A 26,642-nucleotide genomic window follows, 5' to 3' on the forward strand; every position below is an offset into this window, starting at 1 on the left:
TGCTTTTTTTCCACTCTCTGTTCCCCCGACCCCTCCCCACCCAATACCCCTGCCTCCTACTAGGGATAAGCATTACAGGTGCACAATTTTTATTTGGTGTGAAGACCGGCCCCTCAAATCATTCAGCTGAGGTTCTTTGTTAGGTTTTGTATCACTGAAAGATTTGGTACAGGTTTTTATTTTTCTTTAACAGTTATAAATAGGATGTACATCCACCATCATTCGCTGCAGGCGCCAGGCTCCATCTCATCTCCAGACAACAGAAAAAGATATGACATTTAGAAGGGGGGGGGGGGGACGACTGTCTACTGTATAAAAATGTACAGTGGCTTTATTGACATACATTCCATAGTTTAAACAGCTGCAAAATAGGAGGCACACCCAGTATTGCACTTCATTAAAAGTTCTGGCTCAAAACATAACCCAGAATATCAAACAAAACTGAAGTGAAGAGTTGCAACTTCGGAATACAGCTAATTTGAATAGTATCAGTATATACAAGATTAGATAAATCGTACACTATTTTCCTTCCAAACATAATATTCTTAACAGTCATATCCACCCATGAATCTTTTTTTTTTGTCCGTCAACCCATGATGCACTTGACAGTGGAGAATACTGTACAAGATTAAGAAAAAAGTTTTACATACAACAATATTTTAAATGTATATTTAGGAAGCTGGAAATACGGCCTGTTCCTTTTTTCTTTTTCTTTTTTTTTTAAACCCACGCTGATCCACAGATGCCTCACGCAAATCTATTTCATATTCATGTTTAAATTGAGGGATCAGGAGGTGTGCAATGTCTATAGAAGCCGAGGGAATACAACGGCCGCATGCAAACACGTCACAAATTATTTTTTTCTTCTTTTTTTAAACTCTACCATTCCTATTCATTCAGGTTACTCTGAATCCAAAGGGCTCCTGTTGGTAGCGCAGTCTGGATACTGATGTTGGTAGGAGAGCGGACCTGAGGACTCTTGGCTGGCGCACAAACCTGGACCAGCATCCAGGGGGGGCTGGGGGAGACTCCACGTCTAAGAGCCAAGCTTCACGGCGGCTGAGCGCTCGAAGCAGCCAGAAATCACAGTGGACAAACTGGTTTTCAGTTAATTTCTCATTCTAATTAGAAGGTGTGTGCATTCCTGCACACCCCACAGCCCAGCGCGAACTCCTCCCCCGTTGGTGGGTGAACCACATGAAGAGGGCATTCGGTGCCCTCCAGCTGCTTGCCTTTGGGCCCTGCGATAAAGAAGAAAAGGATCTCAAACACACCAATTTCCAGTCATTGTTATTAAAGTTTGCATGCGCTCACTGACTCAAGTGGACCATCACCTGCAGGACAATGAGGCAGTTCGTCTTTAGGGACGCTGGTCATTCTCTGGAAGTCGTCATGGCAGGCGTTGCAGAAGTGTGTGGTGCCAAAGCAGAAGAAAACAGCCACGGAGCAGCAGTACCGGCATTTATACTCCAGGAAGTCTGTGCCGTGCTTGGAGCACATCTAGTGAGAACAGGGACGGAGGTGGGGGGTGTCATATTTTGTTTTTTATAATGCAGATTAGCACATTTTCTATTAAAAAGCAGTTCAACATTTGTATGATTATTCAAGATGCCCCTATAACTGCAAACACATTTTTCAAACTTTTCCAGGGCATTACTCAGACACCTCCTCATTGTCTAATTGGTGGGTATTTTCATATCCACAGTCACTGTCACTGCGAGTCATTACAGAAATAGATTTAGAGGCACTTGAACACAGTTATTCACTGCGGTATCATGGATTTGCTTTGAAGTTATTCTCAGCTGTTTGACACAAGGCTGCACGAACACACTTAAAAAAGAGAAATAGGACAATAGGACAGCCACCCCCCCAAACGAGAAAATAGTCTGCAACTCCTCAAAAAGTACTTTTTTTCCAAATTAAAAAAATAACACACAACAAGTTAATTTAGAGGGGCTGGTAAGCAGATTGGGTTATTTTTGGAAAGCAAAAAGCAACTGTTAACTCAGCTGACATTCATTCCCATCTGCTTTTGCATCCAGATGTGGTCAAACATGTCATACCTACTACTTTCATTGAGGAAGGTGGATATGTTTCCTCACCTGAGCCCGGGAGACATCTGAGCACGCTCCACAGATCAGCTCACTGGGGTCGTAGTCGTCTCCTTGTCCTGCCTCAGCATCGCAGCGAGCCTCTCCCCCAAAATAGGCCTGAAAATAAGGGCACTATGAATCCTCCAGACCTTAACTACATTTAAGAGGAAGGACTTGCTACTTTGGTGTACATGGTACCTTCTTGCACTTGTAGCAGACATAGTAAGCGTATCTGTTCATGGCAAAGCCTGCGGGGTCGTTGTGGAAGCGTGCTCCTGGCGTCGTTATGGCCTCACTCTTATGTAGACCCTCATATTCCAGCCTCATCAGAGCTTTTCTCCTCACATCCTCATAGAGCTCCTTAATGGGGTCCAGCAGGTCCTTGATCACCGAGTGATTAATTTTGTTCTGAAGGCAAACACATCAGCCCACATCCACCAAGTTAATACTTTGGTGCCCAACTTGTGTTCACAGCAGTAAAAAGATGCATAACTTTCAGGCGAGTTCTTACTTTGCAGATTGGACACAACATGAACCCAAAAGTGATTCTGGGTCCCAACCAACGATTTTCAAGTACACGGCGTGTACACTGAAGGTGGAACACGTGAGTGCAGTCGAGCTGCAAGCCAAACAAATGCACACAGAATTAGACTTCAAATTCAAGCCCTAAATCAAACTCTGGCTCCTACTGAGTAGTGACCTGCACGGCGGGGGCTGCAGACAGAGCCTCTGTGAAGCAGATCATACACATGTCGTCGGCATCTTGCTTCAGACAGCCAGTGTTCTTGTCGCAGCCATGCAGACAAGGGAGGCAGGATTCCTCGTTCTTCACTCCGCCGCAGGGGTGGCCACAAGGGTGAGTCTTACTGCAGGCTAGCTTAGCGTATTCCTGAAAAAACGACATGAATTAACTTTACTCTTTAGTTTTACAATATAAAATATTCTAATGTTCAAACTACAATATTTGGTGTGTTAAGTGGGTGGACGTGAGTGATTATATATAACCACATAGAATGGTTTAGAAGGAGGGGATGCTTTGACTCTGTTTTTTGAATGGGGGTAACAGTTTTAGCAAAACTGGATCAGATTATTTATCTCTTTTTCGGCATAGAGCAATGAACAGACAGGGAACAGGAGAGAGAGAGAGAGGGGTGTGACATGCAGCAAAGGACCTCCGGCCGGGATTCAAACTGGTGTTGGCTGCGTATGTGATATGTGCTCTAACCACTCGACCAAGTAAGCGAGTTGGTTATTATTTCTAAAGCATCTTTGTCTAAAGAAACGTGTGAAGGTGGTTTTTACCTGGCAGTCTGGGTCTGAGCAGACACTGCCCACTGCTGACAGCTCAGTTCCATTCCTGGTTCCACAGAACCGGCAGGCATCTGAGCTGCTGGACGCAGGTTTACCTGGAGAATATTTGACATGTCAGAGAGGAATCTTGATAGCATTTATACTGTTTTAGTGGCTGCGTCGATAACTGATCCAGGTACGCTGTGGCGCACTGTTACCTGTGTGCTCTCGGAACTCCACCATAGCTTTCATTGTTTTGGAGTCTGCAAGAGCCATGAGCCAGAAGAGCTTGGTCCTCCCACAGCCTTCATGGAGATCCACCTTGATAGCCTCCTCTTCCTCTTTGAACACCTGAAAGCACATAGACAAATAAGATTAAACTGCAATACAGGGCAACATTAAAAACCTGACAATTCAAACATTTGTTAATCCCTTTAGGAAGAGCTGAGGTCCATTTAGGAGACCCTTGGGTTGTGTTCAGACAGGCCTGTACACGTTCCCATGGTGGCTGGAGGATTCATGTTTAAAAACCCAATGCTAACCTGTCTCTGGTGAGAGCGTGTGCGCCGGTGCAGGTGAAGGAAGCGGTCACAGTCTGTACAAAGGTTTCCACACATGTTACACAGGATGATGGCTGCTGTCTCGCCATCATCGTGGTTGTCACACATGGGCTGCCAACAACAGAGGAAGACATCTGTTAGTGATTGGTCAAATTTATTTTTTTTTTGAGGCTCTTAAACTCACCATCTGCTTCTGCTGCCCATCTTTGCCCATCCAGCGACCAGAGGACAGCCGGTCCACATGGTCCTGGTCCAGCACACACAATGAAGCTAATGCTAGCCACAGCTGTCGGACAGTTGGAAAACATACACAATTACTTCATGCAAACAATGGCTAAGCAGAAAGAGCAGATGCTGATGCTGTTCATACCCTGGTTGTGGCGATACAGCGTACAGGAGACCGATGCTCCTCCTCCATTTTGGTCAGAGCTATGATAGTCTCAGCTATTGCATTTTTGGTGACTCTGGACCAGGCATCGGAGAGGTGACCCTAAAAATGAGGACATGACAAAAATGTATGAATTATCTGAATATACTGCGTCGTGTGTGCAGAGAGTTAGAAGAGGAGATGTGTGTACACCAGAAACTTACGGCTGCCATGTCTTTAACCAGCTTTATGATGATCTCTGCAATCTGAGGAGGAGTGGAGCCCTTCATCCACCAGTGGCTCTCCCCTCTGCGGATGTAGCTAAAGATAATATAAGTTTCTGATTAAAAATACTGATGACATCAGTGTTAGTTGAACCAAGCAGAAACCAACCCACCTGGAGTTGAAGATCATAGGCAGGGTGACAGTGGTGACTCCTTTGCCTGCAGCCATGCCGGCGGTACCAGAGATAGTTGTTCCTTTGGCCTTCAGCTGCACAGTGAGCGCTTTAGCGATGCAGCCCAGGAACATGTCAAGGATGCCTAACTTGTTCCAGTCACCCTTCTCCGTGGAGTGGATGATGTCACTGATGTCTGCTGGCGGCAGAGACTTCACCCCGATGATGCTGGCGAGTCGCACTGGCGTCACCTCAGGAAGGACGCGGCGGAGCAATGATGTCACCTGAGATCAGATGGCAAACTTTACTATTTCCGTATAGACCCTAAAGGTATAAAATAACATGTTCATTTCATAACCTTTATTTGGATGAGTTCTTTTTGAAAAGATTGTGGCCAACTTTTTTTCTTGGTACAAAAGTGGGATTCGTAAAGCTTTTTAAGAGTAAAATTCAAGCACTTTTCAAGGATTACCTGAACTGTCAAGACCCTCAAAGCCCAAACATCCCTTCTAAGTGTAATTAACTATTGTCACTTTTAATTCCACTTCATGATTTTAGCTGTGCACAAGCAATTCACTGGATGAAGGCTGTTCTGAAAAGGAAGCAGTTTCAAGAAGTACTCAAGGATTTTCTGAACCTTGAACACCTAAATGCAAAAGTAAAACGATTTCCACACTTGTAACAACTTTTTCGACCAGGTCGCGAGTCCTCCTGGCAGACCAGATTGCAACCAACTCTCAGTTCTTTTTGTTTGCAAGTACCCGTCATATGTCATTTACGTCTCTACAGTGAATGACACCTCTACTCACTTGTCTCTGTACTCTCGGGGAGGCTGTGTGCAGTAGAGAAAACAGGTCTTGCATTAGCGTGAGCTGCTGAGCGAGGTACTGGCGGCCCACGTTGGAGCCACTAAGAGCCAGGACCATAGACAGGAGCTCAAAGCAGTAGGCGTCTGATGAAGCGTCATCGTCACTGGGCTGGGAGTTGGCGTTCTCTTTGCTGGAGATGGCGTGCTCCCACTCCTCCCTCACACGTGTGGCCTCCATACGAATGGCCTGAACAATGTGCGCACACACCTGTGGTACAGAATACCCGTGAGGTTACAGTCAGGGATGATGATGTTCCAACCTGAGCTGCTGTTTAGAGGTTTACCTGTTTCTGCAGGTTGGTCAGTTTGCTCCTGCTGAAGATGATTCCCACCATGTGCTCTTTGAGGTCCGCATCAGATGGAACCTATTTATGAAAAATGAAAAACATGAGGTTAAAGGTCACTCAACATGTGTAACTCTAAAATCAATCCTCACGGTGCAGACCTTGTCCTCTCCCTCGGGTGATGAAAGCAGGTTTTTCTCCTCCTGCTCAGGGGTAGGCTCCGCATCCCCACAGATGAGTTTTCCAAAGACCTAAAAGTACAGAGCGGAGACTCATTTGTTGAAGGTCCATTTACCACCATTATATAATATTCATAAATTATGACCGTCCCTGGTATTGACACATGAAACCTGCTGACCTGTGAGGTGATGAGACGAAACACTCGCAGTGTTTCAGCCTCACAGTTCTTTTGCTGGGCCATACTGGCTGAGATCTGTCCCGGAATCTTGATGCTGTCACCCTCTTTCCAGCCCAGGACCTTCACCTGGCGCACCCTCAAGGTGTTCTCTGGACCTTTTAGCTCCACTTTGATCACATGATGATCCCCTCCAGGAAGCTCGCTTGTCACCCAGCCCATGTGACGTGAGTCTAGGTCAACCTAACAGGAGAAGACATTGTGATGTTCAGAGTCCTGCCTCATGTACATGCATTACCCTTTGTCAGACAATGGTGCGGCATTCAAAAAAGATATTCTCACATCTACAACTCATGAAGTGAAACCATACAATCTCACCTGTTTGATTCTGCAGAGATCTTCTATTGCTTTTCCACAAAGGAATGTGACTGATGTGACTTTGTTCTGTGGACACAGCACAACAAACAATATCATCATCATCTTTTCTACTACGAACACTTAGTGAAATATATCCCATAATAAGTAACATCGCTATGCTGTTGCCTCCTTACCCCGATGTCTCTGGAGTTGTCCACATGGACAGACACATTGGAGGCGTTGATGCCCTTCACACAGCTGATTGTGACGCTCTTAGTTTTGTTCTTGTCCTCATCACCAGATTCCCAGAAAGTCTCTGTGGAGCCGTCCGTTAGACTGCCGATCATTGCAGGACGACTGGATGTTTTGATGTCCACCACGCTGGTTAGGTCCTTCAGACAGGTCACCAGGCAGAGATCCTGTTCCCGCATAAGAACATGAGTGTCAGATCAGTGACGTGAAAAAAACCCAAAACATGTTTACTATACGTGCTGCTAAGGAAGTGGATATTTTCTTGCCTGGCTGATGGCTTCATAACCTGACTGCACACTGATATTGAAGCTCTCCTCACTGTCTCCGTCATCTGACTTGGACAATATGTTGTTGATGTGATGGAAAACGTTGCTCTGGTGCAGGAACTGATGGTCCGACTGCTTGAATTTGAGACTCCAGCACCTAAAAGAAGGAAATGTAAACCACATCCATAGAAACAGGCAAAAAAACAAAACAAAACCCTGATGTTGCTTGTGTGTTATGTGATGTACCTAAGCGCCATCTGCTGAAGTGAACTTCCACTAGGAAGAGACATCATGAGGTCAGAGATGGTCTGAAGGAGGCGGTGGAAGGTGTGGGGCAGAGGGTGAGCGGCCTCCCCGGCAATAACAATGTCTGACAGGGGGTGTTCACAAACACCAAGGTCTCGTTCCTGTAACATGTTTGGAGTCAGTTTTAGTGAGCAAAGGCGGCATTGATGAAGATGTAATTCTTTTTGACTCTCGTCACCTGCTCTATGTTCTCTTTGTTTCCTTTGTTCTCGTCATCTTCCTCATCCTCCGGTTCATAGGGTGATGGGGTAAGAGAAGCTACGAAATGCCAAAGGATGTCATGCAGGGAGGTGGTCTGGATCACGTTGCACAAAAGCCAGTTGAAAGCCTGGTAGGGACACCAAGAACACATCATATAAATGTATGTATGTTTGTATTCATTGTGATTCATGTCATAACCCTAAGGCAGAGTGAGGTCAACAGTACCTCCATTGCAAACACCCTGCAGGCTGACTTCCTAAGAGCATGCCTCATGGCTACCTCCAGACCCTCCAGATCATGGTGTTGGATAACAAACGCTAGAACGGGCCACTGAAAGTTCCTTTCCCCCTTACTCAGGGAGCCATGGGCCGAAATCAACCTGGATAGCTCTGGAGACGGGTGACGCAGCAGTGAAGATCCCACCTCTGTATGGAAGATAAAGCAAGTGATGCTGTAACTAATGCATCCCTCAGATTCCCCCTCTGAACTCTTAATTTTCTAGTGTGATTACCTGCATCGCCACTATGTACCCTGCGTCTGGGCACGGCTTTGACCCGGGCTGGACAGGGCGAGTGCTGCTTGTCATACTCAGAGGCTACAACTGAGTAGGACCTCTGAAACACTGTGCGCTTTGCTGTGTCGCTGTCGGTGATGGGGCTGGTCTCAAGACTAAGAGAGAGCAAATAATGACAGATAAGGTTTAGCCATCGAATAAACTATCATTAACGAAATCATTTTAAATATTGCAGCAGATAAATGATAACACAAAAGGAAATGTTGTTTGTTGGACTACATCAACTGAAATATATAGGGTACAGGAGAGGGGCACAGAAGGTTGCCTGTAAAAATATGAGTTGATGATATTCAGAGCATTGTTTTATCAGTGGGGTAAAACATATTGTGGAAAAAAATTGAGGTATTGCAAAAACAAAGGTCAGACTTTCTTAAAACATACCCTCAGTTGAATATTTTACATGTTAAAATGGGGGCTTAAACAAATATAGGTAGTGAAGGTGAGTGAGCAAGTAGGTGAGATAATTTACCTAGGGGGCATTGACTTCATGTTGCTCTCTGGTTCCTCAAACACATTGGGACAGGCATCGGGAGTGACTGAAATGTAGGGCGCAGGAACAGATGTGGAGCGCAAATACCTCATTTCATCTTGGAAGAGGTTGTCATCTTGGTAGGCTCCAAAGTTCTCGGTGTGTTGCCTGGGGGGGGGGGGGGGGGGGCGCAAATGGCAAACAGGGAATCCAGTCATTCTGTGGACATGCTCTCTTACCTATAAAAAGCAACCTGTACTCAACCAAAGTGTTCATTACCTCGCTAGGGTCTGCAGGTAGAGGCAGCTCATTTTATTGGGGAGTTCAGCTGACACACCCTCCTTGAGGCTGGGAAGCAGCTGAGAATGAAGGGGCCGAGGAGGATGGTGGCACAGCATACTGGGCTCTGCAGCACTGCTGAGGGACAGCAGGAACAAAGCATTTGCCCGGATAACCTGGTGGGCTTCCATTGTAGGAAGCGCCCTTGGGGTCTTGACCTGTAGAGGCTTTTTCCTTGACTGCTTCACCTGGACCAGAAAAGGAGATTGTGATCGCTTCAAATTGACGAAGGCCTTGATCAGACCCGCATTAATATTGGTCTTGAGTTATCCGATCAAACGTGGACAGATCACATGTTGAGATCCGACACTCAGTTAGAAATCGGGTTGCTCAGGGAATCACTTTGCCTGCCTCCTTCAATGACATCCTATGCGTACACACACGTACATAGTAGAGACAGGCATAATTATTCGATGAACAATTAATTCTTAAGAATTTTGTTGATCACCCGAGGTTTCATCGAAGGTGGCTGTGTTGATTAGTTTAATTTCACTATGTTAGCGCAACAAGACAGCTTACCATCTTACCCATCGGTGGGTGATATCTGACTGGTTTTAGGAGACAGAGGAAGGCGAAGACTACTAGCTGCTACTGCAAACATGAACGTGAAGTTTGACGGGGGACCATTTTAAACACGAAAATGACAAGGCTCAATGTAAATACTGTTAAGTTCTATGCAAGTACAACGCAACAACGATCCTGATGATGTGTCACTTGAACAATGTATACCCATCCCTGGTTAATGTTGATATATGCTTGTCTCAACCTAGTATTACCCTGACATCACCTAGCACTAGCATGGAGGAGCTGCAATCCTAAACGGACAGAGAAAATTACCGAAGGGATCTGCAAATTTATTGAGACAGATATGTTGCTCATGAGTGTCATGGAGGGTTTCTGAGATCAGATGAATTTAATTGAATGAGCACATAGTATTCTGTCATCACGCACCGTTTCCAGACTTGTCCACGCTCACTACAAGACTGAAGGCAGGAGATGTTAAAGTTAGGCAGAGTTGTGCTAACCACTCAATCTTGGTCCGCTTTAACAGCCGAGAGCTAGGTCACCATCGCCTGTCACTACAATTACGATTAAATAAAAATCAAATTTCCAGAATTTCTTTAAATGCCCATCCCTAGTATGTAGCTGTTCAGTTCTCAAGTCACATGTCTCTGACATCAGAAAATAGATACGAGAGATTTAATAAGAATTCTTGAGTGATTTGGTTTGCCTGGAACACACCAGACCATAGTATAATATTTCTGTTTTAATCTCTTCTTCACTGGAGAAGCTTTGCTGTCTCCTGCTGGTTAAAAAAAACAACCTTTTAAGTTTTTGCAAATTGAGCTCATGTATGGGTTTACTGGTATAAAGAGCACGGAGAATTGTAGGAATTGTCCACTTGTGATCATATGACCTATGGTGCAGGTTAATGGACAAGACCAGGCCTAAGAATTTGGCAGGATCGAGTGTTACAGTATCAGGATACTGTACCTTTTCCCTGGCAGCCGTCTGTTTCTCTCTCAGGTATTTTTCCCGGCAGCGATCACACACCAGGTACCAGGTACTCCCTCCTATGCCTCCATCGCCACAGTTCCCAGCCCAACCACCACAGAAGTGGCCGATGCTGTTGTACCCTTGACCTCCGGCATAGCGGCCACAGCCTGCCACAGAGAGTATTTTAATGACTAATGTTCTTTTTCATAACTACAACTCTAAAAGCAGAACTTCCATGTTCTTACCTGGGTGAGCTTGTCTCATATGGTAGGTGACAGGGTATGGATGAGATTCCCCACACAGCTCACAGATGGTGTCTTTCTCTGGTCCACCCATGGCGAGCTGTGCCATCTCCCCAAACAGATTGCCTCTTGGACGCACCTCTGCTTTTTCACGTTTCTTCTTCTCCTTCTTTGCCTTTTTGCTGTCTTTTTCATGCTCCTTCTTTTTTAGGATGGCACTTGACCCTGGGCTGGGGAAGATCATGTTCTGAGTGGCCGCCTTGATTGTGGCTAAAGAGATGTCCTCCCAGAATGCTACCAGATGTTGCAACGTCAAAGGTAAAATTGATTTTGCTCTTAAAGAAGGATGAGAAGTCATTTCATAGGACATAGCTTCTCCTTTTCCATCCTCACACTTTTCTGGCAATGGAGGTTCCTTCAGCATCGATAGGACCTTATTTTTGTTGATGCTGCCCATTTTAGAGATGTCTGGGCCATGTGGAGCAATATTAAACATATTAAGTGCAGAAGAAATCTCTAAGGAGTGGCGATTCTTTAACTTGCTCTCCTTCTCCTCAGCACCTTGTCCTCCAAGGGAGCTACGAATCGGTGCATGCTCTTTGGTTAAGTCTGGGTTGAACTTGAGGAAGGAGGAGCAGGCCATGGCATCGTGGACAATACCTTCATGCCAGAGGAATGCTGCGAAGACGGCACGAGCACATTCAGCCACAGACGGGGACATGGCCTGTTTAGCGGGCTCGGTGAGCCTTGGAGTGCTCTCACCTTTAAATAGAGGCCCAGATTTGTCCTTCTTTGGGCGAGTGTGCCGACCGGAGGTTTTGCGGCTGACTTTAGGCGAAGAGCGACTCTCTAGTTCTTCTTTGACAGGGGCTTTTCCAATGCTGAAGTGCACCTTGCATGAGCCCTCTTCAGTATCATGGACCTCCACATTCTCATCATTGACATCCTCGTTTGAGAGGAGAGCACTAGAAGTACAAACCTCCACCACTTCACTGTGGAGGTTTTCTTGGGTCACATGAGGAGAAGGAACACGGTTCTCTGTGTTATTGATAACTCCTTTATTTGGATCCTTTGGGGACAGTTTTGGTTTGGGGGAAGTTGACCTACCCCTAAGTGGCTCAGTGAGTGGAGCCTTCTTCTTTCTTAGTGTGTCTGGGTCCAAAGTGTATGAATCTGATTTGGACCTCTCTCTGGGTGGTTCCAGTCGAGTTTTGGAGGATGGGCTCACTTTAGGTTGGAGATTCTTGTCATGGTGGGTTGACGAGGAATGCTGGGAGGAGGTGCTGGAAGGACTAGATCTGCCTGACGAAGACACTGACTTTTGTTTGGGAGAGGAAGAGCGAGAGACAGGGTTTGGAGACTCAGACCGGTGTCCTGCAGTTCTACCATCTGCCTTTAGGGCCTGAAGAGTGTTGTGATTGGGTGAGTGAGAGCGGCCGTGAGAGTCAGATCTCAATTTGGCCGTATCTGACCGCAGAATGAGTGCTTCGCTGGCTGAGAGTCCCCCCTCACCCGTCTTGATTCTGCTCTGTTCAGATGAACGGCTTCCTCGACTGTCCTGTTTGGGGGAGCGATTTTCCTGACGGTGTTTGGAGGCTGGGGACATGGGCCGCGCACTGGGCATCAGGTTCCCTCGTTCACCTGAATGTTGATAATACATATGCAGTTACACTAAATGAGATTAAATGACTGGTAAGATTATGAATAATTAAAGGGGACCTATTATGGTCATTTTCAGCTCCATATTTATAATTGTTTGTTCACATACTGACCCTTTAGGCAACCACTCCGTTCACACTCGTTTGACACAATGCTTAACTCCTGTCACTTTCAGGTCCCAATCCCTAAGAACCCACTATCTTATGCCAAGGGGGTAGCACTGCATGGGGACGCTGAGTGTTCAGAGCAGTTTGAAGCCTGAGCGTTTTCACAGGGATTATCTTACATTAGTTTTAGTCGTTATTTAGAACTTCTGCCATGTTTAATGCCTAGAGCCTGACATGGTAACAATACGTATGTGCCAAAAAAGAAATAATAAGTCCCCTTCAACTCTATTTTGATACTTGAAACCTTTAATTAATAAAATAATGATGTAAAAAAAAAAAGTAAGGTAAAATGAAATGAGGGACAGGAAGACAACTTAAGTTCAAATGGTCAAAGATGTTAGAACTTGTGAGGCAAATGGCAACAATGAGTGATGCATTTTCTTCTGAAGACTACCTAATAAGATGTTTTTTTTTCCTACCACAGGTTTGTTGTCTATTACTGGAAAGAAACTATGATGATATGAATGATAGCAAGTGGGCTATGAAGAAACTGCACTGAGTCTTACACAAAACTTCAATTGAGAACTCAAATGAGTTTATCAAGGACCGCCTCAGGTCTTCCTCTTGATATGTATATAGCCAAGTCCTCTTTTAGGTCTTTTCATGTTTGCAATAAAAGTAGTTACCTAACATACCAATTCTAAGGTTTGCCACAGACAAAAACCCACCCTCTGTCCAGTCCGAGGGGGGCAAGTATACTGAGATTACCCACCCTTTTGCCTTAGAGCGAGAGATGAGAGAGCAGTACCATGCCCAGCCACGGACACACTGCTTTTGTGCACACGCTCACGAGAAGCAAGGCTGCGAGATGAACCGTCTACAGCGAAACAAGGCATGGAATGCAAGGAGGCCACCACAGAGAGAAAGAAAGCACAAAGAGGCAAATGGCGGCAAGTCAAGAAGGTGAAATCGAAAGAGGCAAAATGGCAAAACATTCCAGTAATGGGTCAACAAACATGTTGAGAAACTGACAAGACAAGAAAAACACTTATAAAAGAAAAAGACCAAGAGATAACAAGGAATTCAATACGAAAAACAGAGAGAGAGTAGCAAAATAAAAGACAGACAGGAAATAAGACATAGTTTGAGTAATGTTCTAAGGGAATCTTGTATTTTTATTGTTTAATTTCAATTTGCAGTGAGACCCTTGGCTTGTTGTGCAGGGAGTGAAACAAAGGTGTTAAAAAAAGAGCAAAAAATGAAAATGTGACTTTAAAGCCGCAATGAAGGTTATGAGGGAAAGCAGCAAAGCTTACATATCAAGCAGAAACATAAGAAACTCAGACTATTAATTCAGCACATGGCAAAAAATATCCACATCTAGTATTGAGGTTCAAAATCTTGTCATGTATATCACAGTCTTAAGCCAGTGTCACCTGGTATCGAAAAAAAATAAACAAGACTTAAACCTTCAATAATAGAGAGGTCAGCTTGTTATTGGATATTTCAGTACAGTGACCATAACTGCAAGTAATGTGTTAAAACACATTGCTCTTGCCCTCCAAAGAAATTAATACAACAAAACAAAAGGAGAGCGTATCAGGAAAAACCAAAGCTGGGAGGTAAATGTTATGCGCCTGTACAAGCAAGCGCTGCCAGAAAGCTGGACACACTTACTCAGAAGCTGTGGTTGTGGCTGAGACAGTTGGGAAGGGGATTGTCCAAACACAAATGGGCTGTGGACAAGGGAAGAGGAGGAGGAAGAGGAGGGAGGTTGGGCGGCTTGCTCGAATACGGAGGAGGAGGAGGGAGCTGCTGAGAGGAAGGGCCCAGACTGAATGGAATTCAGTATGGCACTCAACCGGTCACCTGCAAACATGGGAGACAGAGGAGGGGGAGAAACTACAGCTTACACTATAGTTTGAGGAACCAATGGGGTCGAGGGTCAATCAGTCTTCATCTTCAGAGCAATATACGTAGATGTAAAATGGGAGGATCATGGATATGAACAAGGAAGAGCTGGGCCAGGAATCAATAATGATAAATTTAGTTTTTTTGAAAAGTCTAAAGGATGGCATCTTAGTGGTTCAAATTCGGTTGCACACTTGGCAACTAAAAGCTAAAAATTGTGCGTAGTAATAATCGGACAATGTTGGAGTAAGTTAGCAAATAACGCACGCGTGGCTCCTCCCATTTTGGTCAAAAATCTACTGAGGGATGGGGTCTCATCCTACATGCCGATACCTCGGCTGAAGTATCAGAGAGAGGGATGTAGCCTATTTACTGGACAGACACTGTATCAGCAATCTCTCCGAACCATAAGCCACAGAAGATTGACGTTCTCCAGACATCAGTATGCCCTATTTTAACTGCCACCAGCTTGAGTTTACAATTCCTGTCATTTTATGAGTTGCTGGAGTCAGGAAATCAAAATGTGAGCAACAGGTGATTTCCCAGGTAGTGTAGAGACGGTATGTCAGACACAACAAACTCAACCCCGCAAAATACAACCCTAGAGCTCTTGGATGGTCTTAGCCTACGAGCTTAATGTCTATGACTCAGTCACTCTTCTTTTGTTTTTTTGAGATTTATGAAACTGTTGCAGGGAAAAGAGGTGAAGCTCCAGCTTGTAAAATCTGAAAGAAAGCTGAAGTAGCGTCAGTCCAACATGTAGGCGGACGGACAACACCCCACCTTGGGGAGTTTAGCAGAACGGATTCTGCTGAGTTGATCTGGGGGCGGGGGGGGGCGGGGGGGGCAGGGGGTTGGCGCAGGGGAGTGGGGGCAAAACAAGAGTCACCCTGTTTGTGTTCTCTAAGAGAACAGTTCAGGGACAGATATCATGAATAGTGCCCAGCTTAATAGTCGAGGAGGACAGAAGCAGAGTCCTGACTGAAGACAGACAGACATACCATATGCCTGACAATGCACAAATGTTAAGCAAATGGAGTAGAAACAATAAAACATGCATAAATTAAAGGAAATGTTAGATCAGACTCACTGCATGTGAGACTTGAAAGGAATTCACACTGGATCATGAACATCTGGAGTGCCGCTACAAGTTGTGTTTTTGCATCAAAGAATAAAGTGACCTGTAAGAGTTATGTAACCTCTACCCAAAAGACTATCGAACTTTGTGATCATTTACCACATGGATCAGTTTTAAAAAAGTAAAGGTAAAAAAGCTTTCATGGGAAAGTTCTCAGTCAGAAGCACAGCAAGATGTCTGGTAATGCGTTGCAATAAGAGAAGGAACAATCATGAAACAGTTCAGAGTGAATATCAAGCAGACATAATTAATAGCAGTAATAGAAACCCTTCGCTAAAACTTTAATTAAAGCCCGAGGAACCCAACAACTGGAAATGCCTTAAGCAAAGCGGACGTTAAAAGCAAATTGATATGGAGGTTAAATGCATGAGCTTGAGCGTGTCTCTTGAAATCCAAATTGTTCTCACCTTTGTTGTTGGAGATGCCGTAGTCAAAGCCCTGCGCTCCGTTTGAGGTTGTAGCTCTGTTGAAGGCCTGCACAGAGAAGGGGCTGGGTGGCGGGGTCTGGGCCCCATGCTCCAGCAGCACTTGTTCTACAGATGCAAATTAGATCAAATTGTTTTACACTTTATATACATGTTCCCCAAGGCTTTAAATATAGGTTAGGAGCAGCGTGACACAGTGAGGCGAAGATGTGGCTTACCGTCATCGTGTCGAAGGTACTGGTTTCCTCCGCGGTCTCTGGCCAATGACCAGGCCTCTCCCTCATCACTCTCACAGAACTCCACTACACTGTTTTTATCCAGTTGTACCCAGGCTCCCTCTGAGTTGACCACCTGATACACAAACAACACTCTTTATCCATACTCACACACACCCTCTGAACATTTGTCACACACAGCACCAACACACAGTCAACATCAATAAAAAAATCGAGTCACAGCCAAAGACTGTCAAAGATTGGACGTAGCCAAGTGTCTTGATCCTGCATTTGTTCCCATTGACCAGCAGAGAAAAATCTACTGGTTGAAAAAATAAGACTGTACAGATGTCCAAAAGGAAATGAACCCAGCTGTCAACTGATTTGTTAAATCAGAAAACATTTTCTTTCTGATTTTGTTGTTGACTTGTTTCAAGTCTCAAAACAGAAACATGTAAATGAAGGACTGCAGCTAGGACATATATCGTGAGGCCCTGTGTATGAGGCTTTGATGCTTTGTTTCATAAGATGATCTTTACAAATAACTTACACTCTAACTGATTTAAAAGCATCATTTCAATTGTTAGAAGTACAAAGCTAACAATTGGCTCAGTACACTGCAGATGCACACCTGCAACATAATCACAGCTAGCTTCATGCTTCTTCTGGTTTAGTAAGATGCTGTTTCATGGGTAAAGCTCTGTAGTCTTGTTTTGCCGCTTCTTACTAAACAATTTTAGAAGCACAAATTTTTAAAATTCCACAAAGCGGTATTTGCTGACATGCAAAGCGGTATTCAGCTTGTTTTACCCACAGACCTTGCGTGCACAATGGGTGACGTCACAGTAGCTACGTCCATCTTTTATACAGTCTATTTCCCTTATCAATCCCAGCCCATCCATCTTATTACTGCACGGACAAAATCATGACACCAACTCTACAATAGCAGATCACCAACATGCAAACATTCAATTAATCAATTGAAACAAACACAATCAACAGTAGTAGATCACAAGAATTTGATTTTGTCTATCAGCAGACACTGCAGGACAAAACTGACATGGCTAAAATAAAACTTACTCTAAAAAGAGGTTGCTTATTGAAAGATAAAAGCATGGGGTTGTTTTTTTCTCAACTCCCTGAAATATTATCATTATGGAAAAACAGACACAGACGAGTGTATTAGTACGTGCAGGCTGCACCTCCCAAATCCAGACAGGGCATTCCAGTACAGGCTCAGAGAGGAAACTATTGAACAGCATGACACACCACAGCAGCCACTGGTCATATCCAAAAGAGGGGTGGCTTCACTCATCACCAAGACCATTTTCAAAGTTCAAGGAACCCAGTTATTGACAGGAATGTTAAAAAGTACAAGAAAGATAACAGTCAAGGCACAGAATGGTTCCAGCAATATGTGATTAGACTTCAAATGAGAAGTCGGCTGAATGTGGCACCCTGAAACTGCAACGGATTGATAAGATTCATTAGTAAGGAAGGAAGCACACAGCCACAAGAGTTGATAAGACCTTAAAGGGAAATTCAAGTACTCTTCAACCTGGACCCTGTCTTCCACTGTGTTTGATTGGTATGATAGGTAGGGGCCAAAATTCATTAAATTGTTTCAATTAAGGATTTCAACCACAGCTAGCATACAAGTCAATCGCCCAAGTTAAAGTCTGTCCATGACAAGCGTTTCTGTTCCTGACGTTCTCATATTGTTATTCGTCCATCAGCATCGTTGAAAGGATTGTGAAAGGTAGCTTTAGTTTCAGTACCTGTGTTGAGAGGGGGCACTGTTAAGGGATATTTACAAGAAACATCACGCTGAGACGTATCGCAGCAGAGAATTTAGACAGCTGCCACATAAATGAACTGTTAAAAATCATTTTATTTCAGTTTATCAAAAGTTTGGAATATTTAGCTGCTTTCAATCTTGAGGATGTATTTAAATTTGGGGGCCATCCTTATTTATGTGAACTACAGCGTAGCAACAGGGTGTACGGAGGATTCTGAATCGGCTGTGGAGCTTGGGAAACTGGTGATGTTGCTGTGGGTGCTGTGATGGGATCCCCACAGGAAGGAGCCCATGTCTTGTAAGGAGTGGGACTTTTTTATTCTACTATCAAAAACAAGCTCTTCTTTGGACATGGACCATAACCTTGTATGTTTGTATGCAGTCAATTCATGGTTGTTGACCTTGGTGTCTCACTCAATATTGGAACAATTAAACATTTCAGCCACTAACAATCATTTCTGACCCACGAGTGTAAAAATAGGGCCCAAGTTAAAAAAAATACGGTAATTTCTCTTTAACAAGTGGAAAGATACAGAACACACACCCAGAAGCAGCTGATGTATTCCCCGTAAGAGAGAGATTACAGTGTTTACATTCAAAATCAATTCAGTATGAGAAAGAGGGAATACTAATCTGCCTGTTAGAGAATTACTGTAAGGCCAAAAGGGCATTATAGCCTTATGTGATTTAATTGATTCAATTCCAGAGACAAAAATGACATTGCATTGGGGTGAGTGCGTACCTCGCCTATGGCCTTGACCATGTTGCCAAGTACTAACATTCCAATGGGGATACCCCTAAGGTTTGGGCAGCTTCTGATGTTGTGACCAGAGGGGCCGGTCTTCACTACCTTATAAAGCCCCGGACCGCCGCCCTGCCCTGCCCTGTTCTGCAACCGAGTGTGGGCCTCGTGGGAAGGGCAGCTGCTCACCTCCTTTATGTTCTCCTCCGACTGGCCCCTGACCTCCTGCAAGAGGTAAAAGCATTAGATCAGTCTAGATTGAGAGGAACACATTAACAAGCTGTGACACAGGACTAGGATCAGTTATTAAAAAGTTCTGTAGTCATAGGGCCCATGTCCACATAAGGTTTTTTTTTTTCTTCCCCCAAGCGCCAGCACCAGTATCACCAGTTCATAAGTTGTTTCCAGTGAGGTGCAGGCATACGCAGCCAGCTACTTTTTTTAAACATTTCTTCCAGCACTTCTGGTTGGAAAACTTTTCAGAAAGGCCAGGGCCATCAGTGCACTCTTTTTTTAGGCAGCCAATCATATGGCTGCCTGAAAAATGGATCACTTCTCATCACTCTGGTGACCTGAACAGTGGGTAAGGAGCTTGTTCTGGCTGAATCTGTTTTTCCTGGATATTACGATATCAAATGTGTCAGAAATTAAGATTGGGGAAGAAAGCAAGTTTGTGACAGCTTTGTGAGTTTTGTGAATCAATCCTCTATATGCAGCACCAACGGATAGCATCATGCACACTCTACTGCTGACTGAGTGCAGTATTTAAAAAAAAGAAAAAAAGTAACACATTCAATTGCATCCTTGCACTTTGATCCCATGTGTGGATTTAGCCAGTAAGCAGTGGAGGGCAATAACAGGCCTGGTTGAGTTGCAAGGAATAAAAGATGAGGATTGGGATTGGTAACGTTTATTTATTCCCTTATGCACACATTCAGCAAGAGATAGGATGCTATTGAGTATAATAAAAATTTGCCACAATAGACCCCCCTTTATGAGTATTAGAATGTTCAGTTACTACTGAATCAGTTTGAGAAAGGACCTGATTCATATTGATGGTCATCCTTAAGGTTGTAGTTTTTGGTGCTGTTGAACTGTCCCATTCATATAAACTGAAGTGACAAAATGTTAGGAGCAGATCCCTGTAAATGCCTGGCTGGTGCATGTGAGTGCGAGTGTGAGTGTGTGTGTGTGTGTGTGTGTGTGTGTGCGTGTGTGTATACACACACGTTATGTTGACACAGGCCCTAACAGAGAGAAAAAAATACAGAGTTATACTAGCAGGATGCATACGTAAGATGTTTTTTTTTTTAAGTATGAACTTAAAAAAGGTCTTAAAAGCAACCCAAGTCATTTTACATTTCTCCCACTCCAAAAATATCAAATGAGCTCATATATCACATCATCACTGAAAACCTATTTTGGAATAATGTGTCAACCGATGATTACACTGTCCACATATCTAAAAGGCCAATATATTCAGTGAATACACACAAATCCAACACTCTATTCCACATTGTGGTGATGCAGACGATGGACTACAGTCATCTGGTCTGAAGGGAGGCATGCTAAGACAAACAAGAATACAGGACTATACATGACAAGCCTTTCAAACAAGACCTCATGCAACAGACTGGACATTAGTGTCTTCAACCTCATGCAATGTACAAGCTGGAACAGTATTTACTCAAGTAACCACTGCAGCAGGCTACGGAAGCAGTTAAGTCTGATAAATGATCACCATCAAACAAGACAGACAACCATGCAACTGTGGTTCCACCTCGCGTGTCTGAGTTTAACACTGTGGGGGGGCTAGAAAGTCATAAGGGGTTTAAGAGGACAAGTAGAGCAACAAATAGTCATAATCTACAGGGCAGACAAGCTGTTCATCCCTCCTCCGTAACACTCACCTGTGGTGGGAATATAGTTAAGGGGGTCCACGACAAAAAGCCGATATCCCTGACTCCTTGGCTAGCATTAAAGACATTCTGAGCAACAGATCGTAAGACAGTCAAGAAACAGAAGACGACTCAAGAGAGAGAGAGAGAAGAGAGAAAATAGGTATGGGGGAGGCGCTGACGTATTTTTTTGGAAGAAAAAAAAACGTTTTTTTGGGGGGCTTTATTTCCAGGGATCAGAGGTTATTTGAGGGAGTGAAGAAGAGACAACAGAATGGTGGTAGAGGTAAAAAGTGACAGGCACCACCCATCATGCGTGAGAATCAAGTGTAGATCAAATAAGGGGCAGAAAAGATATTGAAAGTTCACGCCAAACACCTTCAAAGTGAAATTTAATGATCCGTGACCAAAGAAAGAGGAAGGAAAGAAATGCATTTAAAGAAAAACTTCCAAAAAAATTCCCTCTTGGATGATGTGGTGTGTCATGCTGTTCAGACAGAGACCTGACATGGAAGCCTTTCAGCACCTGAAGCATCCCAATACAAAGGAGGAAATGTAGTGCAGTAGAGGAACAATTTCCCACTGAGAGGTTGTGTGGTCCAGTAATTGCTTCATGACAGAAAACCACCTGCTTACTGACATCTCGTCTTTAGGATACCTTCCTTGTACTCCAATAACACCATAGCAAAAGCTTCCAATTAAATTTCAGCAATTTCTGTGGCATGGAGCAAGAGAAACCTTTGTTGTGACATGCTGCTTCGTGTCTGTTCACATGAGTGCAGACTAACCCACTTCACCACAAGATGAAATTGCTCCTTTACTACCTTTCTCCTGATCGGTCAATTGCTGCATTGGGCTTCACGTCAACACTTACTACCTATACATAAGCATTTACAAGTGCCTCTGTTTCAACATTTGATGAGTAAATTATGGTGAACCTTCCACCTCTAAACATGACTTAAAGCATGCACGCTAACAGCTGCTGCTCCTCTGCACAGTGCGTTAGTGAAAGTTTCATACTCAGTGTTGTTTTAATACATTTCATGCAACCCAGCAGTTGGACTTTGATGAAGTTCTCAATGTAACATGCTTCGTGGACATTTGGGGAGTTAGTGCCAAACACTGGATAATCCTTGAACCCATTATTAGAATGGTTAAACAAAAAGGTGATCGCCGAGCTTATCATCCCCAAATGAACAGCGCAGGAGCCTCTGTGGTTTTTAACAGACAGCTCAGCAGGCCCTCTACTTACGTCAGCTGGGACCAGAAGGCTCCTGCCCAGGTGCTGGTTAAATGACAGGCACCAGGCTTCAGTGTACCCATTCATGCTGGGAACGTACTTCTTTACAGTTTCATCATTGAGCTTGAGCCACACACCATCATCATTGTGGATCTAAGGGAAAACAAGCGACAAAGCACAGCACGGCCATGCCATCCTGTTACTATGGAAACAGGAGGGGCACACGCACACAAACACACGCACGCACGCGCGCACACACACACACACACACACGCACACACACACACACACACACGCACACACACACACACACACACACACGACACTTGTGAGGCCACAGAAAAGTCTTTGTTAGGTCACAATTCAGAGGATGTGAAAGCTGCTTCGGACAAGGCATATTTAACATGACTCTCAAGTATGTCTTTCACATCAGGACCTTAGATTTGCAAATGGGCAAATTCCTACTCTATTTTATTTGTCAACTTAATCATTATAGTAACCTTCACCAAGAAGGTTTGTGTTTTTGATGCAGTTTGCTTGGCTGGTTGCAGTTCATGCAAACACTACCTGCTCATGAGACTTTGTGGAATAGTGTAGCATGGCACGGAGGGAAATCCATCAAATTCTGAGACATATTTGTTTAAAATACAATTAAAAAAGCAGTGTTTCTTTTCATGGAACTTAGCAGAGGTTTGCAGCGTAGGTCTGCATTGTGGTTGTACCTCTAGTTTAGTATCTGATGGTGATTAAGTGTTTCTTTTTTGGATTAATATTTGTCCTCACCCAGCTGCTGACTTACAGCGAAAAGATACTATTTGATGGTAATATTTTCAATCCATCATTGATACTATTAACACAAAAGTAAACTCTAACTATGGTGATAGATATTCAGATGAATATGGCTCTATCTATACCTTCAGTCTATGGTTTGTGTGTTTCTAACCGGACAGCTGCTATGTACTCTCACCTTTGACGTCATTAAGTATGTAGATGTGGGAGTGGGTGTAGGTATCGTACTGGAGTATGGGACAAAGTGATGATCCGTAATTTGAAATCATTGTTTATCTTTCTATTACAGTAAGGGGTCTTTGTCATTCAACGATAAGGGACCTCACGTCCTAACTCTGGAGATTTCTGAGAGGATACACATGCTGGCACATTATTTTCCAGCAGGTCAAAGTTATGGCCTCAGAGTTCTCAGCTCTCTCACTGACTGCAACAGAGATTGATTTTAAACCTAATTCAGCTGTTGAAGTCCTGATTAATGATGGTGCACAAGCGCAGGCTAAGAGGGCTGGAACTCATTTAATTCCTGTTTGCTGACACAGCTGTACGACAAGCGTTTGCCTGGATATTTATTCATTCTTTCATGCACAGCAGAAAAAAAACAACACTTTACAGCCCTGATCTGAGTAGCAGTATGTCACGTCATCTGTTACAATTCTCCCAGTGCATAAGCAATGGTAATCAAATAAGTGTTCTTTGACTGCATCTAATTCAGTGTCCAACGGAGTAAAATTGCTGTTCTAATTTTGTGGAAAAGTGACAAGAGGTATTACTTGGACATGTTTCTTATTACACAAATAGCAGCAGCTGCAGGTGTTCTCTGGTTACTTGTGCTTTCATTTGCAATGAAAAGAATACTTTCTTCTAAAAAGATATGTATATTTGATGATTTTTTTTTAGTGTGTCAGACACTGCTCCAGAGCTTTTATATTGTATCACGAACTAGTGCCGGTTCATGTTAACAATTAGGCAATTCAGGAGTAAAACATCACTGATACTGATATGAGTGGCTGGAAGTGGAGATATAGGACAGGACCTGCAAGGTATCTGTTGCATTACAGGGTCCATGAACCAGATCAAATGATCTGTGAGGATTCTCACTCATCCATGCCATGGTAATCCAAGGAGGACTGAATCCAGGGCAACTGCACTCATTTGTAGCTACTTGAGACGTTGCAAGAGCCAGGAGCACTAATGAACCGGAAGAACCCCTTGGATGAGAAGTCTGAAACAGTTGCCCTAGCTACAACCCTCCGGGCCAAATCTTTTAGCCTTTTGTCCCAGAACATTTGTTCAAGCCTTTCAAGTAGCCTCAGAGTGCCTTGCAAGAGTATGAAGCAACATAAAATAAGAGGAACAAATTTACAAGCTTTGAAAGAAAGAAATAATCATTATTGAGAGAGGTAATTACACACTATACATAGAAGCCAAAGAGGACTCAAAATTACAGTCTTAACTTGACAAAGTATATTACAGTACTTAATGATTTACAGAAGAAGAAACACAGAAACAAAGTGGAAGGTGCCCCAGCAAGTCTAGCCTATGATTCATATCCTTCAGTCAATTACCTCGTCAATGAAAGTGATGGTGCCATTGACATGCACTATGCCTATTTGTTCACTCTGCAGGGAGGGGTGACTACGCACACGCAGGCCTGCGCTGTCCTTGGACACAAATTTGCGGACCTGAGAGAAGCAGAGGGGAGATGGAGACAGTGAGCCACAGGAGCAAAGAGCAGAAAGGAAAAAAAAAAAACAACAGACAATAAGTGAAGCAGAATGAAGAAAAAGAGGAAGCAGGACAAGTTGGCGGTGGGAGGTTGCATGCACTAGCCCACACAGAGCCTGCCTCCACGTACACACACACAAACATCAGCGGAAAAGGAGGAAACTTCGGAGATCCATTTGGAGTAACACCAGCTGGATGAAGTCTGCTTCAATCTTTCCTCATCTATGCTGATGCAGGGCAAACACACTTTCAGGGGAAATAGTCCTGATTAAAGGCGGCTGTTATTGCTTGTTTCCCCATTATGGATTGCAACATCAGCTCGAACAACAGCCGCATGGTTGTGTGACTCCATCAAACAGTCCAGTTGCAGGTTACATCCATGTTTGACCAGACTTATAAAACACTGTATGTAGAGCACACCCTCAGGAAATGTAATAATGTCCTTTTTTTTGGCTACATCATTCCCAACCGAGATGAAATAATGGCCTGAAAAATCTTTTCGCAGAACATTACAATGTCACAAGTTGGAGACCAAACTGCACTGCAGAGTAACGTTTCACAATATACCAATCAGTGCCAAATTTCATTATCCAAGAGAATCTCAGTGAGAGAGTAAAGTACTTGAAGGTAAAAAGAGAGAGTGAGACCGAGTGCAGTCGGCCCTGCACCGTGGCCAAGCCCAACACACGGTCAGGGTCATAGTGAAACCAAAAGTGGTCTCAAGTGAAGCAGACAATGTTCTCTAAAAGATTTGTTACATGAAATGCAAAGTTGGCCTTGAAAACACATCACACATGAAGAATCATTTGGCCAAACACAAAATAGATCTGAAAAGCTGAAGGGTAACTGGACTTTTTCTTTTTTTTGACTAAAAAGTGCTGGTACAGGTACCAATATTGGTTCAAATGTGAACGGTACCCAATGTAACGAATCAGTTCATCCTTGAGTGAATGTGTGTCAACTTTGAAGAAATTCCCTCCAGACAAAACTGAGACGCCCATGTGGACATCCTGAGATCATAATGCCTTCAGCCATGGCAATAAATATCATGAAACAATGCTGACACCAACAAACCTGACACTGGTATGGCACACTCTCAGCGGTCAGTCAACTTAACAATACGTCACGACTATGTCAAGAGAAACATATCAACAAACGTTCATTTGTGCATCCACCCAACTAAAGACCTCCATACATCCACCAATGGGACGCACTTAGACCTGACAGCTTGGATCCGTGGCCTTCTGCAGACCAGTATTTAGTTCATAACACCACTAAATAAAAAAACAACAACAAAAAAAACAAGTTTTAAAAGATGAATGCTGTGCAGATGTGCAAACTGAGGAAATCTTTCACATATGAAGTAGTCTTTCCCATTCAGTGTTTACATCACAATGTTTGAATGGACCAAGTAGAAGAGATTGTGTTTAGAAATGCCAGCAGGTGTTCAAAGCAAGACAAGAGTGTTTTTGGTTGAGTTTTACTTGATGAGTGCCTGCAAGCATGCATGCATTTCACAGATGTGTTCATATGCATGATAGCATCCACATCAAAAGAGAGACCTCACCTTGCTAGGCTGAGGTTCAGCCTTGGGTTTGACCATCTGAGTCCCCGGTGGTATCATGCCTTTGGGAGGGTCTTTGACTTCTACTTCCAAACCAGCATCTGGAGAAGTCACAGTTTAAATGAAAAGCATGACTGAGAAATGAGCATATAGAGCACATTCAAGTCGCTCCAATCATTCTCCCTTGAGTGGAGAATTCACCGCGTTCACATGCTAAAAACATGACAACCACTGCTGAAAAGAGCAGCTGGTTAACACAAATAAATCATGCAACACATGTAATGCAGACAAATCTTAGTATTTTGTTTTCTGAATTAAATGTGTAATAAAAGTCTCAAATCTTTCCAAGCGTATCCACAGGCAGAGTATTCTTTTCCATCCACATTACGGACTGACCTCAGATGTCTTAGAAATCTTTTCCACTGGCAACAACATGAATTAAACATCCAGCCCGAATCCTTTGGAGTAAAACCATCATCTCAAATGTAAACCAACTGAAATAAACAACTTGATTGTAAACTAAGACTCAGACTTAATCAAACATGGACATCTCTAAATGTCATGAAGGTTCATTCTACCTTTCACTGAACTGAGTGATAATCCCTAGTGTTTCTAGGTATTATAGCTCTTTCCACGCACACGTGCCATGGTAATTTTATTGATGTGGTAGGAGCTTGAACGTTCGGAAATCTCGTCAATTCCGGTGGTTTATTC

General features: G+C 43.7%; 1 protein-coding gene across 16 annotated transcripts in view; it reads right to left on the minus strand.

The window, feature by feature from the left end:
• Positions 1-20: 20 nt before the first annotated feature.
• Positions 21-26,642, minus strand: part of mycbp2 (MYC binding protein 2) — a 60,574-nt gene continuing 33,952 nt past the window's right edge. For 4 of the 16 annotated variants that reach the window (XM_086220289.1, XM_086220284.1, XM_086220287.1 and 1 more), the window contains 37 exons: positions 25,932-26,029; positions 24,205-24,321; positions 21,863-22,003; positions 20,623-20,700; positions 18,713-18,937; positions 16,176-16,308; positions 15,940-16,065; positions 14,161-14,352; positions 13,256-13,360; positions 10,721-12,358; positions 10,473-10,642; positions 8,919-9,166; positions 8,640-8,807; positions 8,108-8,265; positions 7,822-8,021; positions 7,574-7,723; positions 7,336-7,496; positions 7,090-7,246; positions 6,766-6,990; positions 6,593-6,658; positions 6,218-6,457; positions 6,021-6,110; positions 5,860-5,940; positions 5,517-5,783; positions 4,708-4,991; positions 4,535-4,631; positions 4,314-4,433; positions 4,128-4,229; positions 3,926-4,054; positions 3,602-3,734; positions 3,396-3,499; positions 2,794-2,982; positions 2,605-2,712; positions 2,292-2,501; positions 2,103-2,210; positions 1,335-1,500; positions 21-1,241 (listed from right to left, as the gene is read on the minus strand). In XM_086220289.1, coding sequence (XP_086076415.1) covers positions 1,126-1,241; positions 1,335-1,500; positions 2,103-2,210; positions 2,292-2,501; positions 2,605-2,712; positions 2,794-2,982; positions 3,396-3,499; positions 3,602-3,734; positions 3,926-4,054; positions 4,128-4,229; positions 4,314-4,433; positions 4,535-4,631; positions 4,708-4,991; positions 5,517-5,783; positions 5,860-5,940; positions 6,021-6,110; positions 6,218-6,457; positions 6,593-6,658; positions 6,766-6,990; positions 7,090-7,246; positions 7,336-7,496; positions 7,574-7,723; positions 7,822-8,021; positions 8,108-8,265; positions 8,640-8,807; positions 8,919-9,166; positions 10,473-10,642; positions 10,721-12,358; positions 13,256-13,360; positions 14,161-14,352; positions 15,940-16,065; positions 16,176-16,308; positions 18,713-18,937; positions 20,623-20,700; positions 21,863-22,003; positions 24,205-24,321; positions 25,932-26,029 — 7,100 coding nt within the window. In that variant the 3' untranslated portion in view covers positions 21-1,125. The remainder of the gene's footprint in view (positions 1,242-1,334; positions 1,501-2,102; positions 2,211-2,291; positions 2,502-2,604; positions 2,713-2,793; positions 2,983-3,395; positions 3,500-3,601; positions 3,735-3,925; positions 4,055-4,127; positions 4,230-4,313; positions 4,434-4,534; positions 4,632-4,707; positions 4,992-5,516; positions 5,784-5,859; positions 5,941-6,020; positions 6,111-6,217; positions 6,458-6,592; positions 6,659-6,765; positions 6,991-7,089; positions 7,247-7,335; positions 7,497-7,573; positions 7,724-7,821; positions 8,022-8,107; positions 8,266-8,639; positions 8,808-8,918; positions 9,167-10,472; positions 10,643-10,720; positions 12,359-13,255; positions 13,361-14,160; positions 14,353-15,939; positions 16,066-16,175; positions 16,309-18,712; positions 18,938-20,622; positions 20,701-21,862; positions 22,004-24,204; positions 24,322-25,931; positions 26,030-26,642) is intronic. The other 12 variants (XM_086220291.1, XM_086220288.1, XM_086220293.1 and 9 more) reach the window with 12 other exon arrangements.

The sequence above is a fragment of the Aulostomus chinensis genome, chromosome 12, assembly GCF_037954235.1.
Source record: "Aulostomus chinensis isolate RoL2024-O1b breed Wild chromosome 12, RoL_Achi_v1.0, whole genome shotgun sequence".
In the NCBI taxonomy this organism is placed as follows: domain Eukaryota; kingdom Metazoa; phylum Chordata; class Actinopteri; order Syngnathiformes; family Aulostomidae; genus Aulostomus; species Aulostomus chinensis.